The sequence below is a fragment of the Drosophila kikkawai genome, chromosome 2L (assembly GCF_030179895.1).
Source record: "Drosophila kikkawai strain 14028-0561.14 chromosome 2L, DkikHiC1v2, whole genome shotgun sequence".
NCBI classification, from domain to species: Eukaryota; Metazoa; Arthropoda; class Insecta; order Diptera; family Drosophilidae; genus Drosophila; species Drosophila kikkawai.
The window spans coordinates 1,075,332-1,093,007 of record NC_091728.1 but is presented as its reverse complement, the minus strand read 5'-3'; the positions used below and the strand labels follow the sequence as shown (position 1 = coordinate 1,093,007).

Sequence of the window (17,676 nt, the reverse complement as noted above, 5' to 3'; positions counted from 1 at the left end):
GGGGAGAAGATGTATGAATTAGGTAAGCTTCCCTAATCTTTGAAGAATCTCCCAGACGATTCTTACCGACTTCCGCCCGCCTCCTTGCGCTTGGGCTCGGGAGGACTGCTCTTGGGTTCTGGCACCTCGGCTGCAGATGAGGGTGCCGAGGGTCGCTCTGGCTCTAGGGCAGTACCCAGCAGGGCGGTGGCCAGTGGCTTGAAGGTTCCATTGTCCACGGTGAAGCAGGTGTTCTCCGGATTCACTATTCCCGAGTTGGGAGTGGGCCTGGAAGGTCAAACAATATTTTAACGACGTTAAAAATGTAATAAAGGGAAAACTTACAGTGGCCCCGGAATGAAGCTGGCCGCCCGTATCAGCGAGCAGGGCACAATGATGATCGGATGCGTGGGCAACGCTAGAAAGGGCGGCGGCGGGTGAGGCGGCGCCTGAAGAGAGGCAGCCGCTGCAGCTGCCGCCGCCGCCGCCGCCGCTGCGGCATGGCCCAAGGCCACCATGGCGGGCGTTGGCGTCTTGTTGTTCCTGCTGGCCTGTGGACTCAGCTTGCCAGGAGCCGCCGCTGACAGGGTGGCTCCAGGGACTCCACCTGATGCCGAGGAGGAGGAGGATGGGCCTGGTCCCACGCCACCACCACCTCCGCCGCCAGGAGAGGTGTCCGGCTTGGGGGTGAGCTGGCCATCCGGCCGCCGGGAGCTGCAGTAGTGCTGCTTGTGCGCCCGGTACGTCTTGATGTTGTTGAAGCGGATATCACAGTGGCTGCAGTAGCGATCCGTCTGCTGCTGGGCGGGATTGGGGGTGGGATTAGACTCGGGGGAACTTACTAGTGACTCCTGGCACCCCAACAACACTTTACTCACTTGACTAGAGGCCTCCTCCAGCGAGTTGGGCGCGACCACGACGCCCGGCGGCGGTGGTATGCCGTTCTGGATGAGATTGGGCAGGCTGACCAAGGTGGGCGTGGCCGGGGAGGTCTGGTGCATCCGCATGTGCCGGTTGAGGGACACCTTCTTATCCGCACTGTAGGAGCACTGCGAGCAGGCGTACTGCTTGCCCGTTCTGGCCATTTTGGCCGGTGGTTCCGACGAGGATCCTCCTCCTCCTCCTCCTCCCGGTCCCGCGGCCCCGCCTCCTCCGGAGGCAGATCCACCGCCCGTCACTGACTTGTCACTGCCCGCCTGATCCTCGTCCGCCTCCTTGTTCCTATGAGAGCAATAGTAGGCCTGGTGAGCCTCCAGCGTGGAGGGCGAACTGAAGGCGATACCGCAGGGGAGGCACATGAAACGGGCTGGCTTCATCAGCGGCTCCGCTCCCAGGTTCTCGGCCTGCGATGGCGGCGCCTCCGGCTTTATGGACACCGACGGAGGTGCCAGCAGGCGAGGCTCTGGTAGAGTCAGCTCCTTGGCATCGGGCTTGAGGGCGGGATCGGAGGCCAGGAGCGCATTCAGACGCAGCTTGGGCAACTTGGGCGTGCTGGTGGGCGTGGGACAGGGTGAGGGACAGGGCGAGGGTTCGGCCTCGGATGGCGGCGTCGAAGGCTGCTCCAGCTTGGGTATCAGCTGCGGCGAGGAGGGGCTGCTCCTGGGCGGAGTGCTGGGACTGTTGACGGGTAGTTCGTCTTCAATCTCCTCCTGCCGCGGATCGGTCTCGCCCAGATCCTGATCAGGCGCGGCATTAGTCTCATCTGGCTGCTCAAATACAGCGTCGTCCTGGTCATCTTCGTCTTCATCTTCGTTATTATTATTATTGTTATTGTTATTATTGTTGGTCTCTTGGAGATCCCGGGAGTCGTCATCCAGCTGATCCTCCAGCTGCTGCTGCTCCTTCTCCTCGCTGCCCATCTCTTGAGCGGTCAAATCTTTGGAATCTGCAGAATTGAAGAAGAGAGAGGTGAATTCATTAGAATGGCTTTAAAATTGTTTAAAAAATGTATCGAAAGATGTCGTACATCTACGATTATTTATTGCACAAATATCGGTACAATATCGACTTAACGATAATTTCTGATACTCCTAGCCATAATTAATATATAAATATTATTTTATCTGAATTAATTCGCATCTTAAAGAAAACTTTATATATTATAAGAGATTTCTCCAAGATCCTAGATCTTTTGAAGCCCCTTTCCCTCGATATATCCCCTTCCCTCCTTGGGCATCTGCTCCCCAGGTCAAATCTCCTCACACATGGCAGTTTAGTGCCTCAAATTGGCTTCCCAGAATCCCAGAAGACCGCCGTCTCTGCCCGTGAGGAATCTATGTGTCAGGCCAGCTGCTTTGGCAATTATTATCGAACAAATTGTCAGTGGTCAGTGGTCGCTGACCAGAAGAAGAGCTGTGAAAACAATGCGACAAGAGTCCAGGGGAAGAGCACGGGGAAGTTTATCCCGCTTGGCCATCTCTTACGTGGAAAAGCAAAGGAAAAGCTCATGGTGGCCACCGATGATTAGGGCCCGCAAAAGTTCGAAGTTGGCCAAGAAGAAATCCCGAGAGCCTCTGACATCTGATTTGTTCTCTCGGTTCTGTTGTGTGTGTGCTTTCGGCCACGGCGAAATATTATAACGACCAACGGCGATGCTGGCCGAGATTATGGCGGCCTGGCACTGGCACTGGACGTGGACATGGCACACACATGTGGCATGGAGATGGTCGGGCAGGATAAGCAGCTTTGCATCTCCTCGGTTCGCCAGAAATTCGACATCTCGTGGCAGCGAACACATTTCGCCCTGCCTTTCCGTGCGGGCCCACCACGACTCCCAAACAACTCCCAAAGAGCTTCTCCAACTGATCCCAATCCCCCCTAGAATCTACCGGAGGAGAGAATGCGCGTTGACCTGTCAATTGCTGGCTATTGAAATGTCAGCACATCCAGAGCGAGCGGACCAACTATTTGGCCAAAGAGAAGAGAAAGCGAGGAGGTACTTCAGGGGGAAAACATTTTGTTTTTTTGGGAATTGGTAACAGCTTGGAATCGTTGGAGATTTTAACACATTTTAGTTTTAAATAATTTAAAAAATAATTATTAAAAGGGTAGGGGAATTATTAAGATGGATAGAAGATTTCTAGTTAAAATATTATCATTTTTTAATTTGTATACCCTTGCAGGGTATTATAATTTCAGTCAGAAGTTTGCAACGCAGTGATGGAGACGTTTCCGACCCTATAAAGTATATATATTCTTGATCAGCATCAACAGGGGAATCTTTCTAGATATGTCAGGAAGAAATCGATTTTTTGGCCATTTTTGCAAAATTTTATAAGGGGTTACATAATTAAAATTTTTGATTTTGATAAAAAATTGAATTTTCAAAATTTTTAAATGAAGTATGCAGATTTATTAACTGTAGAAAATCTTGCACAGAACAGTTTTCCGATTTAAAATTAATGCTCTTTTGGCCGAGTTATGATATTTTTAATTAGAAAAAAAATTTTAAAGTTTTTCAATATAAAAAATCCGATTTTATAATACAAAATAATATTTTTCTAAGTCAAGGGAATCATTTCCGACCCCATAAACCATATATATTCTTGATCAGCATCAACAGGGGAATCTTTCTAGACATGTCCGGAAGAAATCGATTTTTTGGCCATTTTTGCGAAATTTGATAAGGGGTTACATCATTAAAATTAGCAAAAATGGCCATAATTTTTGATTTCTTAAAATTTTAAATTTGGTATGCAGTTTTTTTAAATTAATAAAAGCTAACACGAAACTGCTTTCCAAATCGAAATTAATGCATTTTTGGCTAAGTTATGATATATTTTAATTGTTACCTGCAAGGGTATACAAACTTTGGCTGGCCAAAGTTAGCTTTCTTTCTTGTTTAATTTATTATTTAATTCGTTTTTAGGTATATCATTTCCTTTTTTATACGAATTATTTATTATAAGATGTATTAATTAATATGGCATTTAAATAAGTTCTTTCCAAGACAAGCCAAGTTCGTTGCCTAAGTCTTTTGATTGCCTTGTAAAATCTCTTGAAATTTTTTCTTTTATTTATTCCCATTTTATTACGTTCTTATTTATGTTTTTTGTATCCTATTGCTGCTGTTGCCAAAAAATACAGCACAAAAAAATAAAGAACCGACTATTGACGGGCCCGCCCTAATTGCCGCCGTCGATTTTTCACGAATTCACACAATTCTGCACGTGAGCAATCAGTTAGAGGAATCAGCGGAGGAGCTCTCCGCCACCTGCCCTTGGGTCGCCGCTCTCCGCTGGCATTCCGAGGCATTCTGCTTATTTGTAAGATATTTATTGCCTTCGATTGGGTGGCGATAAGCCGCACACGTAAAGTGTTTTGTCCCGGGCAGAGGACCCGGGAGCAGGGAGCCCAAGCAGGGAGCAGGGAAGATGGCCCAGCGCCGATAGAGTGCGAACGGGAGACTAACAGCTAACAATGGCTTTCGGTTTTGGTTTCGGTATCCCCAAGATCCCCGAGAACCCCAGCTCTGCCTCCCAGCGACAGCTGCCTCTGCCGAGGATTAGCTTTAGCTCGGGATCTCTGCTCTCAGCTCTTGGTTTTCGGTCCACCGGCTCAGCTCTCAGTTGGTGCTGCAGCAGCAGCAGCAGCAGATCTCCGGCAGCGATTGTCTCGCGAGTGCCATCGCAACACCCGCTCCTACTTTTCATTGTTGCAAATACTAAGGGTTCTGGGCAAGGAAATCTCTTCCAGAAACTAGAGATTAGGAGGTTCTACAAGAGGTTTTTAAATCATTTTTAGGATGTAGCTTTGTAACCTCATTTTTAAATATTTTAGTGACGAAAGAGTTTGGTAATAACCCTAAAATTCATATTTAAATCCTCAACAAGGTGTTGCTGTTATTATTATTATTTTTTCCATAACCCCCTCTCCACCTCCCCTGGGCAGTGCGTGGTGGAATTCCAAGGCTACGCTTATTGGCATTCACATTCGCATACGAAATCGATTTGGGATCTGGGAACATGATGCAGCAGTGGCTTTTTTCGCTGAAAACTGCGATCGTTTCCCGATCGTTTGTTTAGCTGCCCCTCCTGCCCCCCTGCCCACCTCCAGCACACCTCTCTCAGGTGCAGAGGGAGCCCCTTGGCCAACGCCAACAATTGTTTATCAATTTGTTAAATCAGCTCAACCGCCGTCTGAGGCCTCGGCTGAGGCTTCGGCTTGGGGTCTCTCTCTCCACCTTGGCTTCGCGATCGATCCTCGCCGATAAGCGACACAACAAAAACACACACACACACTCACCTCATCTGGAGGTGGGCAGAGAGAGAGGGGGCACCGCACTGTTTATCAGCCGGCAGATGATTGTTGCCGGTTTCTCACTTGGCCGCCACTTGGCTCGGTGGGCGTTGTTGGCAGCCATAAACAATCGAACAATTTGGAACCCAGAATGTACGTAGTACGTAGCCCGATCTTGGCCAGAAACCTTCGAGGAGGAGGCGGAGGCGACCCTTTGTTCATTTGTCGTTTGGGTTGAAGTCCACGGACCGCCGCCGCTGCTAATCGTTGCAGGGTCAGTTAACCCGAAAAAAACGAGGATCTCTCTCCCTGAAGATGGTGCTGGCAATAATCCAAAAGGTGCCTAGAAAGGCTTGAGGAGGGGGAGGAAGCAAGCCAAGTCGCCAGTGCGTCTGGCTGGGTGCAAGTACTTGGAGGTGCTCCTCCTTCTTGGTGGGGCTTAGGCATAATGTGTGCGCCTTAAGAGGAAATAATGAGGGGGCTCAGAGAGGATGGATATAAATATCTATATAATATTTGCTAAACTCTAAACTCTCTCAAAATAAGTAAAGACAAGCTGTTAATCAATTAGATACATTTCTAAGCCTCTTTCAAGTCCCATTGCAGTACAATTCCTTAGTTTCTCTATTACATCCTTAGAGTTCCTTAACATCCGTCTATAACTTAGCATTACCTCATTCCTCCCAGAACCTCAGCCTCATTAGTCAGCCAGAAAATGTGCGAGGGAAGACTACTGCAAACGGAAGACCGACTGCCTTGAAGCCTACTCCTCCTGCTCCTCGGGGAATATAATTAAACAAATTTCAGCAAAGGCAATCGGATGATCAAGAGGAGAAGCAGCAGCAGAAATTGAAAAACGTGAGTGAGCACAGCCCAAAAAAAAAAAAAAAAGAAAAGAAAGACTGAGAGAGAGAGAGCGAATGCAGCTGCCAATTGTGATAAGAGAAATCTTCATTTTCGCGCGAAAATTTTGCCACCTTGCCTTGGGTTTCCGGGACTCCCTCCTGCCATCGCGATGGCAACGGACGATGGAGGAGGAGCCCGGAGGAGCCTGGACCTGAGACCCAGGCCTGGGCACGGGTAATCAACGCCATCAGCCAGCAGCGAGGTCTCTGGGCCAACAACTCCTTGGCTTATCAATTGTTATTAATCAAGGAAAAGAGGGGCCGGAGCGCAAAGTTCGCAAATTTCATTTCACTTCACACTTTGGCCAGAAGGAAAAAATACAACAAGAAAAAAGAGCAAAGAGTTAACTTAGTTTCTTTAGCTCAGATCTGTTTTCTTTTCGCTTATTTTGTTGTGGGCCTTGTGTCCGTGTAAATAATCAACATTCTCATATCTTCGGGGGGCTTCCAAAAGCTATTCGTGATTTACTCGCCGGATCCGTAGCTTCTCCTTCAAGCTTAGCTGCGATTTTAGTCCCTGCAGTCAGCACCTTGGCTCTATGGGAACTCGGAGAGAGGAAATTCCTTCGATTCGAGGATAAGCCACCTCCCTGGACTATTCTCTTGGAGTTGTTGCTCTTGTGATCTCAACAGAAGTTCGTATTTGAAACCAAAACTAATTTAGTTCACTTGGTTCAAACACAAACCAAAGAGGCTGTGCTGCTGATGTCAATGGGTTGGCAGGAGATTAACCTCAAGGGGAAGGAAAAGGAGGGAAAAATAGAGGATTAAGAGGGAGGTAATATATCAGTACAGTTGGGGTTAGCTATATAGCTTTGAGATCTGAAGAAAAAATCAAGAAAGAGTAATTGAGGAAGGATTATAACCTCTAGCAAGTCGATCTAACCAAAGGCAATAAAAGAAATAAGATGCATAACGCTCTAGGAATTTTTGAAGAAACTAAAGAGAGCTGACATAGAACCCATAAAATAATAAATAATACAAATATCTACGATATCCCCGTTAATCTTGAACACATAAAACTAAAAATATATCTAGTAAATTCTTAAGCTACTAATTTTAATATATTATTATTAAATACATTTTTCTTCTACTAACAAACATCAAATATTTCTTGAAACCTTCCATTTTCACCTCCACTGTTGTATATTTTCTGGAGCAACCCATGTGGTACGTACTTGTACTATATCTTCGATCTATAGAAACCGAAACACAGGCACCGCAGACACAAAGCCAAAGACAGACGGCAGACGACAGGCAGGCAATTCCTCGAAATCGCCCAAGTCAAAGTCTCTCTTTTTGATGTCTTAATTAAAAAACGTGCAAATGATACAAAGACCGAAGGGGTCTCTTGATCAGGGAGGAAGCCGGAGGCCAGATCTGAGGGCCCTCGGACTGCTGCTGCTCAGAGTTCAATGTTGGAGCAATTGATGCAACTGTTGAGATGTGTTTGCTGCTGCTGTAGCTGTAGCTGTTGCTGTTGCATGGTTGCAAGCTGATAAGCCGAGGGTAGGAGTTTGGGAAAATTGTCGCAAGCAAGTACTTGAAAATATCGTGTGAGCACGCTCACAGAGAGCTTTGATCGCTTGATCAGCAGCAGCAGCCGCAGGAGCAGGAGCAGTTGTAGGAGCAGGAGCCGGAGTAGCTACAGCCTTTAGCCCCAGTGATCAATTGCGATTGGAATACCCCAATGTTGCTCCCACAATCTCATGTGTAGCTTGGGCTACGAGGAGTAGAGCCTGCCGTGCACAAATTTAAATTGACCCAAAGTGCAAGTTTTGAATGTCGGCTAATCGTTCATCGCAGACGAGGCAACATGTTGCCGCTGCTGCTGCTTCAGCTGCAGCTTCCTTGCTCATAATTTGCGTTTATTAAACAAGTTGGGATATTTGCATAAATGTTGCTTTCAAGGATAAGGATCAAGGATGCCAAGTTTGTTATATCAGAGGGAACTAAGAGCTGTAACTAAGGCTTAGCAGCTAGCTAGTATGAGTAGTTGCTTTGTAAACAAATCACGCTTTTTCTTCAGATCAATCAAGCCTTGACAACTACTACCTACATAGCTCTCTCTAGAAGTCACAATTCAATTGTGATTTTTTCTGATTTTTCCTGATTTCCCCCCCTCTTTTCCTCTATTTTTTGACTCGATTTTTCTTTATGCTAACACGACCCTAGACTTTTTCCCTGCCTTTGTACTGTTACAACTGCTTAGAGTTCGTGAGGGCTTTGCCGGGCCACGCCCCCTTGATCTTCGATCCAAAGTCGTGTCTCTGTCTCTTGCTCTGTTTTCTCTCTTTCTCTTTCTCTGTCTCTGATGACTTTTGATGTGTTCATCAAGCAAACCAATCACGACAACTGAACACAAAAAACACAACGGGTTTCAGTAAATTAAAGAGGCGCGAAAATTAACCGCCAGAGCTGTGTGAATGGGAATTAAATTCCTTAAACAAAAAAAACATAAGAAAAATGCTACAAAAGGAGTCCAAAACAAAAGGAAAGAGGACCCCACACAGCAAAGAGTTGAAAGGCAGAACGGGGAAACAGGCGTCCAAGTTGCTAACAAGATGCGAGGCAGTCAGCGACAACAACCGGCAGTTGGCCAAAACTACAAAGTTAAAAAGGCCGCCACGCAGCAACTCCCATTCCCCCAGCTTCAGCAGCTTCAGAACCAACTCCGAGTCCAAGTTGGGGGCCCGGCGGAGTTTAACTCCCAGGCAGAAAGCAAAAAAGGCCACGCAACCTGGAAGAAAAGCTGTTGGCAGGACAGAGAGAGAAATTAAGCTTGTTTTCTTGATTTAAATAAAAAGAAATCACAGAAATATGTGAAGGTTTTAAAGATAACTTATCTTAAAACTTAGTTAAGATGAACCTCTAAGTCTGAAAAGTGTCTTGAGGCAGGATTTTTATTTCTTACTTGTAAAACCCCACCTTATTTCGCTCAGTGCCTTCTGGCTAACAAAGCGGCAAGAGCCAGACACATCATTACCTACCAATTAGGCCCCGAAAAGTGTGTGCGTCTCTGTGTGGCGCAGGGTTTGAGCCAGGAGAATATGGAGCCAGGCCAGGAGGGGCAGAAAGAAGGCTAAAGGCAGGCACGAAGGCCCCGAAGAAGCCAGGAGGACGAGGCTCCTGACTCCTCAGGCTGCTCTTTTGGTGGCACAATAAACGTTTACAACGTTGCGAATGAGTTGGGTTTCGTTGGTCGGTCTTTGCTGGCTTAAAGTGGAGGAGCCTGAGGAAGGGAGAGAGCGGCAGCCGAGTGACTGACAGCCAGCAAATAAGCCATAAATGCAGGATGGAGGCTCAGACTGGGGCTACCTTACCTGGGCCGGGCGATGATGAAGTGCAAAGTGCCTGCTAACAGCTTGTAATGAGCTTCGCTCCGAGAAACTGTGATGCTTTGGGATTTATGGAGAGCAAAAAGGAAGCATAAATCTGGAGGAGGAAGGAGGTACCCTTCCTTTCCACGCACACACAACACTGACTCGACAAATCCTGGCTGGCAATTCGATTTCAATTCGTTTTCCCAGCGATTTAAGCTCTTTGATTGCTGATTGAATTTTCGCCAGTGGATTTGTACGAATTTGTACACCAAATACTTGGCAATAATCAGAGTCGGAGCAGGAATCAACATCGATGACGAGGGTCATTCGTGCGTGAGCTAGATGTTCGAATGCAAACAGTCCTGGGATTGTGGGAAAATAATAATAATAATAGCGACTGGCGAATGACAGAAGGGGTTAATGGAAAGCCAGGACCAACTGAGATGACAAGCAGACGGAGGCTAAAACGGGATGGGAAATGCTGCCAAGGCAGGCAGGCTGACAAGCAACTAATTGATTGACACATGTGTGTCCCAGCTTAATGTGATTTCTCAATAAGAGTATATGAAATCGATTTAAAAAGGTTAAGGGATATGGCAGAAAAGCCTAGGGAATTATATAAACTGGCGAAGAATTTATTAGAATTTTATAAGCGAAAACTAAGAAAAGTAATGGCAGTTTAAGAAGGTTTTTCCCTGGAAAGTGTGTAGTTTACCAGCTGTGTGACATTTCCTTAGAAAATATGTAATTTACACGGCTTAATCTTTTTATTCTAGTAAATCAAATTATTTTCTTAGTAATAAAATTTTAAATAAATATTTTTATATTTATTGCTATGCCTTAAACTAAGCCCAGGTAATAAAAAGAAGATTTAAGCTACAGGAGAAGGGGGGAAATACTTCTTTAAACTTCTTTCCAGCTTTGTGATATCTCTCTCCCAGCAAGTATTTTCTTTCGGGGTTTCTCAAAGGCTTAAAAAGTAATGAAATGAAGTATTATCCCTGGCTGACTCAAGGATACCCATACCCAGACAGAGGTCAAGTCGTAAGCCAGCGTCCTCGAGCGATATACAAATTCCTGGCGAGTAACCCTTTCCTTCCTACAGATTCTGGAAGAAATGATAAAGCATCATATATACCATATATAATGCCTGCCATATACATACATAAAAAAAATTACAGCATAAATCACACACACTCCACACAACATACACGTACATTTACGGCCTTGCACACACGCACAAATTTTTGGTTGTTGTATTAAAAATAATATCGTCGTCTGGTCGACAAAGATAAGAAAATTTATCCAAAGGATTGCGTTTTGGTGTTATGGCCACCACAAAAATGTGAGGGGGCCAGCAACAGCTCCTGCTCTTGCTCCTGGTCCTCCTCCTTTCCTGCCAGCTCCTTTTGTCTGCGCAACCGCAAGGACAAGGCAAGTCCTGCTTCGACTTGATGCTCGCATTTTATGACCAAAGCCCCCAAGTCGAACTCATCATCATCATCATCTGCTGATTCCAGGGACCATGGGTCCGGACGGGGATTTAGGCAGAGGTCACGGGGGGGTTGGGATGAGGAGGTAAAGGATGAGTCTGGTGAAGGAGCAGTCGCAGGAGCAGGCGCAGGACCGCCAGCTGCGATCTGTGGCCAGCGATAAGGCGGGAATACATTTCATAAATGCTGCCGCGCCGCAAAAAGGATTACGAGGAGGTTGCCACTCTCTGGCTACTTTTACACTGCTCTCTATCACTGAAAGAAAATGGGGTAAAAACTAGGAAATTTGCGGGAATTCTATTGATTATTTTAAGATAATTAAGAGCACAATTTTACATAGCACAAGCTTTAATAAGATTTTAGTTTTAACACCATAAATTGTGTTTTTATTACCCAATAAAAATATTTCTTGAATTCAACAGTTTTTCTACCATTTTCTTTATAAAAACAGAATATTTTTCTCTGTATTTTCCCCTTTAAACTCTCAATATTTCATTATACCCGCAGGATAACTCTCCCTTCTCCCTTTGCTCTGTTGTAATTTATTGTAAAAATAGTATAAATTGTATTTACAAAGCTATTCCTTGGCTCACATCTTAAATCAAAAATCCCCACAACATTTTTTATACAGGATAAGAAAACATAGCTGAGGCTGGTCATAAAAAAAAGACGTTGGTGTGTGTGCTTTACATATATTTTGAATCATAAATCCGGTAAATAGTAAGCACTTAAAACCCTGACGATTTTCTCGCTTTTATAGTGCCCCACATGTCGTATACTTGATATGCCAAACTGCATTTTGAATTTTACACTGAGCACAATAGGGGTAAGGGCTGAGCTGATGATGATGATGATGGAACACTGCAGATAAGGTCGAGCGCCGTGTAATGGTTTCTTTTTTTTTCTGTCTTTCGATTACTGATGTTGATGTTGGCTGTTTGTTGCCTTTTGCCCGCAGCAATTGCACTGCGAGTCCCGCATGAAACCACAAAAAAAAAAAACAGAAAAAGAAAATTCCGATAGGGAAACTTTGAGCTTTCCTCCCCTTGTCCCCTACCCCGGGAAGCCTTGTCAAATGATTAATTACATGCCGAAAAGCTATCTAACAATTTGACTCGTTCGCCGTCTCTGGTTCAGGTTCGCTTCGGTGTTTCTGTGTGTGTGTGGATTGTCATTAAGCCAGAACAGCAAGGGAGACATAATAAAAAATTATGCCATAGATAAAATGCTATTAGAGAGGGGCAACCACACACATAGGGGAGTGCTGGAGGAGGATGAGGAGGGAGGCCAGAGTCACCACTTAGCGCCATTAGAAGGCAGCCAACAGGCAACGGCCACCAACAAGAGGAGCAGCCAACCAAAAAGCCAAACCAACTGCAAAGGGGCCGGGGGAGGCTAGGGCAGGGCAGAGCAGGCAGCTGGTACTGCAAGTATGCAATTCTGCAAGATAAGCCGAAGCATTCATGAATTTCATAGATAAAAACCCAACACACACACATACACACAGCCGCTTATAGATACCCGGGGACAGGCGCTCAGGGAGATGCGCTTACAGTACATTGCACAGGAGCAGCCACAGCAACAGCAACAACAACAACAGCAGGAGCTGGAGCAAATGAAGAGCGCCAAAGTGAGCAACATCATCATCATCATCATCATCGCCAGAAGCAGCACCAGATTCCCGAGCAGCAAGTGGCGCAGGGCAGGAGTGGGAGAGAGAGGGAGGATTGGAGGCGGAAGCCACCACAAACAAACAAACAAACATCCAAGGGGCGGACCCAGAAAAACACACAAGAGATACAAGAGCAATTATTTCACATAGAATATGAAATACTCTACAGGAAAAATTCAGACCACAGAAATTTAGAATGGTTTAAAATGGGTTAAAATATTTTTAAAAGGAATAAAGGAAAATAAACATACAGAAAATGAAGAAATTAACTATAAATAAAACAATAAAATTAAAGTAAAAACAAAAACAAATAAAATTGAAAAGGATTTGAACAATGCAGTCTGATGAACAGGCAATTTAAAATAAAGCAAATGAAATATATATAAAATTAACAAGAAAATTATTATAAAAATTGTATTGTTGAGTTTTCATTTAAAATTAACCAATCTAAAATACGAATGAACAGAATAAATATATAAGTAAAATAAACAAATAAATTCTCATTTTGTAAGAACTTTAAAATACATCAACAAAATTTTCGTAAAAATAATTAATGATATATTTCCATATTTCATATTCAAAGTTATCCATATATATATCTCAATTCTCTAAAATTAGCCTCTAAAAAACTAACCCTGAGTGTAATTAAGGTAATATTTCATTGGATCATCCAACCACTATATCTAGAAAATAAAAGAAAAACCTAGCTCGTGGAAACCCAGCTGCTCTGGATGACCCCCAAACTAAGATCAAGCTGAGCACAGCCTAATCCAATCTGGGCAGCAAAGAAAAGCAATGCAAGTGTGGCTATCTCTCTGGGCACAAAAGTGGGTTCAGGAGCAGGAGGCCAGTGGGTGGCAGCGAAGGCTCAAAAGCCACACCATCGCTACCCCGTTGTTGTTTTTCGTTTGGCCGGCGCTGGCGTCGCCATGGAGTGTCAACCGCCAGATAAAGATTAGCCCAGACAAACGCCCACTTTTTAGGCCAACTGTTCCGCCCACTGGCCACTCGACGTGGTCCGATCCCGGCCCTCTCTCGGTGGTGTCTCTCTGTGTGTCTCTGTGTGTGTGTTTGTGCTGTGTTTGAGCTGGAAATCTTTCACTGACGCAGCACAAAAAGGGCTGAGATTTTGGAGGGGAAAGTGGGAGGAGCAGCAATGCTCCAATTGCCGCCAGTTTTTTGGGGGGATTATTAATGATGAATGCTCGAGATGGCAGCGAAATGGTGCGGAATGTCAAGCGGCAAAAAAAAAAAAGAACGAGAGCAGGAGCGGAGCTGAAAGTCAGGAGATTTAGGGTTGGATCAGCCACCTCAACTAGGCAATGTTTTACAGGATAATCGGAAGATTCATAGTTGAAAGTTGGCTGTAAAAATTGAATTTAATAATAGAATTTTCAGTAAATATTTAGGGAAGGTAACAATCATGAAGTGCAGGTTTTTCACGAGAATTATTAGGAATAATTTATAAAATATTAAATTCGTGCCATAAAAAATCTCCTAAATTATTCTACCAAAAAGAAATCAAGTTATATTACTTCTTCCTAAAAATCCTAATGTTAAGTTCAGGGAATAAATAAATTCCCATTAACTCGAAATAAACTTGACGATAATCCTGGTGGCTTATTACCAACCCTTTATCTCTGGAAAAACATTCAATTGGAAAAGACAAATCCGCTCCTGGGGTAAGCCGGAGAAGGGTTCGAGTGTGGGAAGCCAGACCTCCTCGGTGGGGGGGTCAGAGAGACCATCGTCTCAATGACGTTGACACTGCTGATGATTATGAAGTGATATGAAATTGATGCCAATGATGTCGGGAGTGAAGAGTCAAAATGCCACCCAGAAACTAAGGGGGAGGATTTTCCAGACCCGTTGTCATTTCCTGCAGTCCATCGGAACAGCGATTGAAACGAGGGTTGAGTTCGAGAGTTCACCCCATTTTTGCCACAGCGAGAAAGGGTTTTTCTGAGGTCTGTGGAGGTGTCAAAAATCATCAGAAAAACCACAGGACACAGGACACAGCCCACAGGATGCGGGAAGAGAGCAGAGCAGTGCCTTTGCACTGATAAAAATTGTATTAAATTAGAGAGAGCTCGTCGTCTTCATCTTTTTTGGGATTAAATTTTTATTGGCAGAATATCAGCAGCGGCAGGACGATGTCCTGACACACACACACATACACAGACACACATTGAGGAAATTTATTATTGGGCATTAACGGGTTATGTCGGTGTCGCCTGCTTCCTGCATTCCCCGAGATAAGAATTTATTTTTTGGCTTTGGCCCATTTCGACTTTAAGCCGCAAACTTATCGCGGATTGAGCAGCGGACAAAAAAGGACAACTGGACTGGTTGACACTCGGCAGGATGTGGCCTGCTTTTGGGCTAGACTTCTTTCTTATAAATTATAAATGGAGTTTATCTGTGGACTTACCTCTGCTGTCGACAGTCATGTCTTCTGTGGTATCGGAACAATCACCTTAAAAAGAAAGAGAGATGTTTTAGAAATGACTTCCCAAATAAAAAATAATACCCTTAAAGAAAATGGATTATTTATCCATAATTTATCCATATTTCTATATGATCATTTTGTGTGGAATATTAAAATTTAAAAATATCATAACTAAGTCAAAAAAGCCCTAAATTCAATTCGGAAAGCTTTTCTGTGCTAGTTTTTTGTAGGTTAAAAAATCTGCATACTAAAATTTAAATTTTAAGAAATTCAAAATTTTGTGAATTTTTGAGAATTTTAATGATGTAACCCCTTATAGAATTTTCAAATTTTGAAAAAAATTAAAATTTTTTTATTTCTTTCCGGCATAGCTAGAAAGACTCGCCTGTTGATTCTGATCAAGAATATATATGGTTTATAGGGTCGGAAATGAGTCTTTCACTATTTAACTAACTTCTGACTGAAATATTAATACCCTGCAAGGGTATAAAGACATAGAGTATCTTAGTTCTTTAATATGGGTACCTTATATTTCAAGAACTATTCTACCTACTGGAAGTCTTAACTCTACATTAAACCCTTAAGAAAGCTTATGAAACCCTGCAATTATTCATATTCCCTACCAAAACTATACCCTAAAGATGACCATCTAAGCGAAAGATACAGAGACGTGGGCTTGCGGCAAGGTTCGAATTCAAGTCCGAGTTCCGAATTTCATGGATACCAAAGGTCTTGGGCTAATAGTCGTTGATATTTATCGCAGATAGTTCCAGCCAAATGGCTCTCGGTGCTCTGAAAGCGATAATAATTGCTGCCGCTCATTGTTTGTACAACCATTCGCAGTAGTATCTGAGAGTAACCGAGTATCTGAGTATCAGAGTATCTCAGCATGAGTGTCTTTACCAGCTCTTGGCCCTACTACGCACAGTAGTTGGATGATAGTTGGCGGCGAGGCCGGTGTCCAAGCCTTCACTTCCACTTCCATTACTCCATTACTCTACCCCCTCTTCCCACTCTTCGTATCTCTGGCTCCTCATCCAGTCCTCTTTGTGTTGTTTTTCTCATTTTTGATTATATTTCGCTGATTATTCACTTCGAAGGAATTATAATAACAATAATAACAACAATCCGGCAGAATTCCTTCGTTTTTATTTCAGCTTCTTCCTCGCTCGCTCGCTCGCTGGCCGCAGATTGCAGATAGCAAAGCACACACACACACACAGATACGAATACCCACACTCGCAGAGCTGCAGATACATATGAGCTGAGCTCGACTGAGCTGGCCGTGGAATGAATGTGAAGCCACACAGCGCAGATAGGCGACTGATAAGCAACTGAAAGCTGGCTGCCATGGACGCGGACGCGGACACAGACATCGACTTGGACTTGGACTATAGTGTCGGGCCAGGGGACCCTTTCCCGCTCTCTCTCTCTCTTTGGGTTTTCCCCAACTGCTGGCAATTGGCGGGATTTCTGCAGTTGCAACACCCACACATGGCCTACAGGTTGAAATTAAGCGGGAAAAAGTGTCTAAGACTGGCTAAAAGTGGGGCTAATATGGCTATGCTTTTAGGGAAAATAGGGAACATTAAAAGGGAAGCTAGTTTTCATTTGTATAATTAATAATTTGAAAAATTTAAATTAATTTATTAAAAAAGTATCCTTAAACTGAGACCTCGTTTTGATTTGAATAAATAATATATTGTAATTTTAAATTGATTTATTTTATATTAAATTAAATAATTAAATTAAGGGGAGAGGTAATTTTCATTTTAAAACCATTTTAATTTCAGCTTTTTACATTTTCAGTGTGGGTTTTTAAGTTGTATTATTTATATTTAATTTATCTTTAGTTTATTTATATATTCCCTGCATTCTTTTGAATCTTAAGAAAACTTTATATTAAGAAATATATCAACTTAAATTGCTGTTAAATCAACATAACATGAACTTGAAATCAAAAGTTTCTTGCTTTGCTTTCCAAGAATGAGTGTTCTTCTTTCACTTTTATTTCTTGATAAAGTTGTATGTATAAAGAATAATCTGTATTTAAAAATACTTAAGACATTGTCGATAAGTTTTTACTTTTTCCTGGAATCAAATACTATATAAATAAGTTAAGCCCGGCTTTTAAAGAAATGATGAATATTTCAACACCTAAAACAAGTTTTAATTATAATTTTTTCTGTATGTTATTGTAATATTTAAGATTCACCAAGCTTACCCTACATTTTTAATCCTAAGGAGGTTCTATTTATTATTTTCCTTTAATTCCCTTGCCTCCCAGTTTGTCAACTCTACTCAAATCCCCTTTTAAAACGCTTCTCACCTCTGGAATTGCTGCTAAGCATGGCTGTCATTTAAGGTAATCCACTTTTGGCTGCTAATCCCGGCTTGTTTAGGTGTTCCTTTTGGTTTATTCACTCTGTTATGACTCACTCATGCTTTTGCTTTCGGTTTTGAGCTTGTTTTGATTTGTAATTATGTGGTCACTTCACTTGGCTTCCCGATTCTCACTTCACTGTATTCAAATTTCATTAAAATTTATTCAAATTTTCGCTGTGACGGACGTTTCGAGTGTCGCTTGTGCTTTGTGCTCGTGCTCGTGCTTTGTGCT

At 43.4% G+C, this 17,676-nt stretch overlaps 1 protein-coding gene across 6 annotated transcripts in view; it reads right to left on the bottom strand.

Moving 5' to 3' along the window:
- ush (Zinc finger protein ush) overlaps nucleotides 1-17,676 on the bottom strand; it is an 84,685-nt gene that overhangs the window by 2,770 nt on the left and 64,239 nt on the right. For 4 of the 6 annotated variants that reach the window (XR_011445668.1, XM_070288611.1, XM_070288604.1 and 1 more), the window contains exons 2-5: nucleotides 15,042-15,086; nucleotides 858-1,864; nucleotides 325-776; nucleotides 67-267 (exon numbers count right to left, since the gene is read on the bottom strand). Coding sequence is in view for 5 of the 6 variants with exons in the window: in XM_070288604.1 (XP_070144705.1) it covers nucleotides 67-267; nucleotides 325-776; nucleotides 858-1,864; nucleotides 15,042-15,086 (1,705 nt within the window). In the remaining variant the exon portion in view is untranslated. Of the gene's footprint in view, nucleotides 1-66; nucleotides 268-324; nucleotides 777-857; nucleotides 1,865-15,041; nucleotides 15,087-17,388; nucleotides 17,653-17,676 lie in introns of those variants that run through there. The other 2 variants (XM_017166298.3, XM_070288609.1) reach the window with 2 other exon arrangements.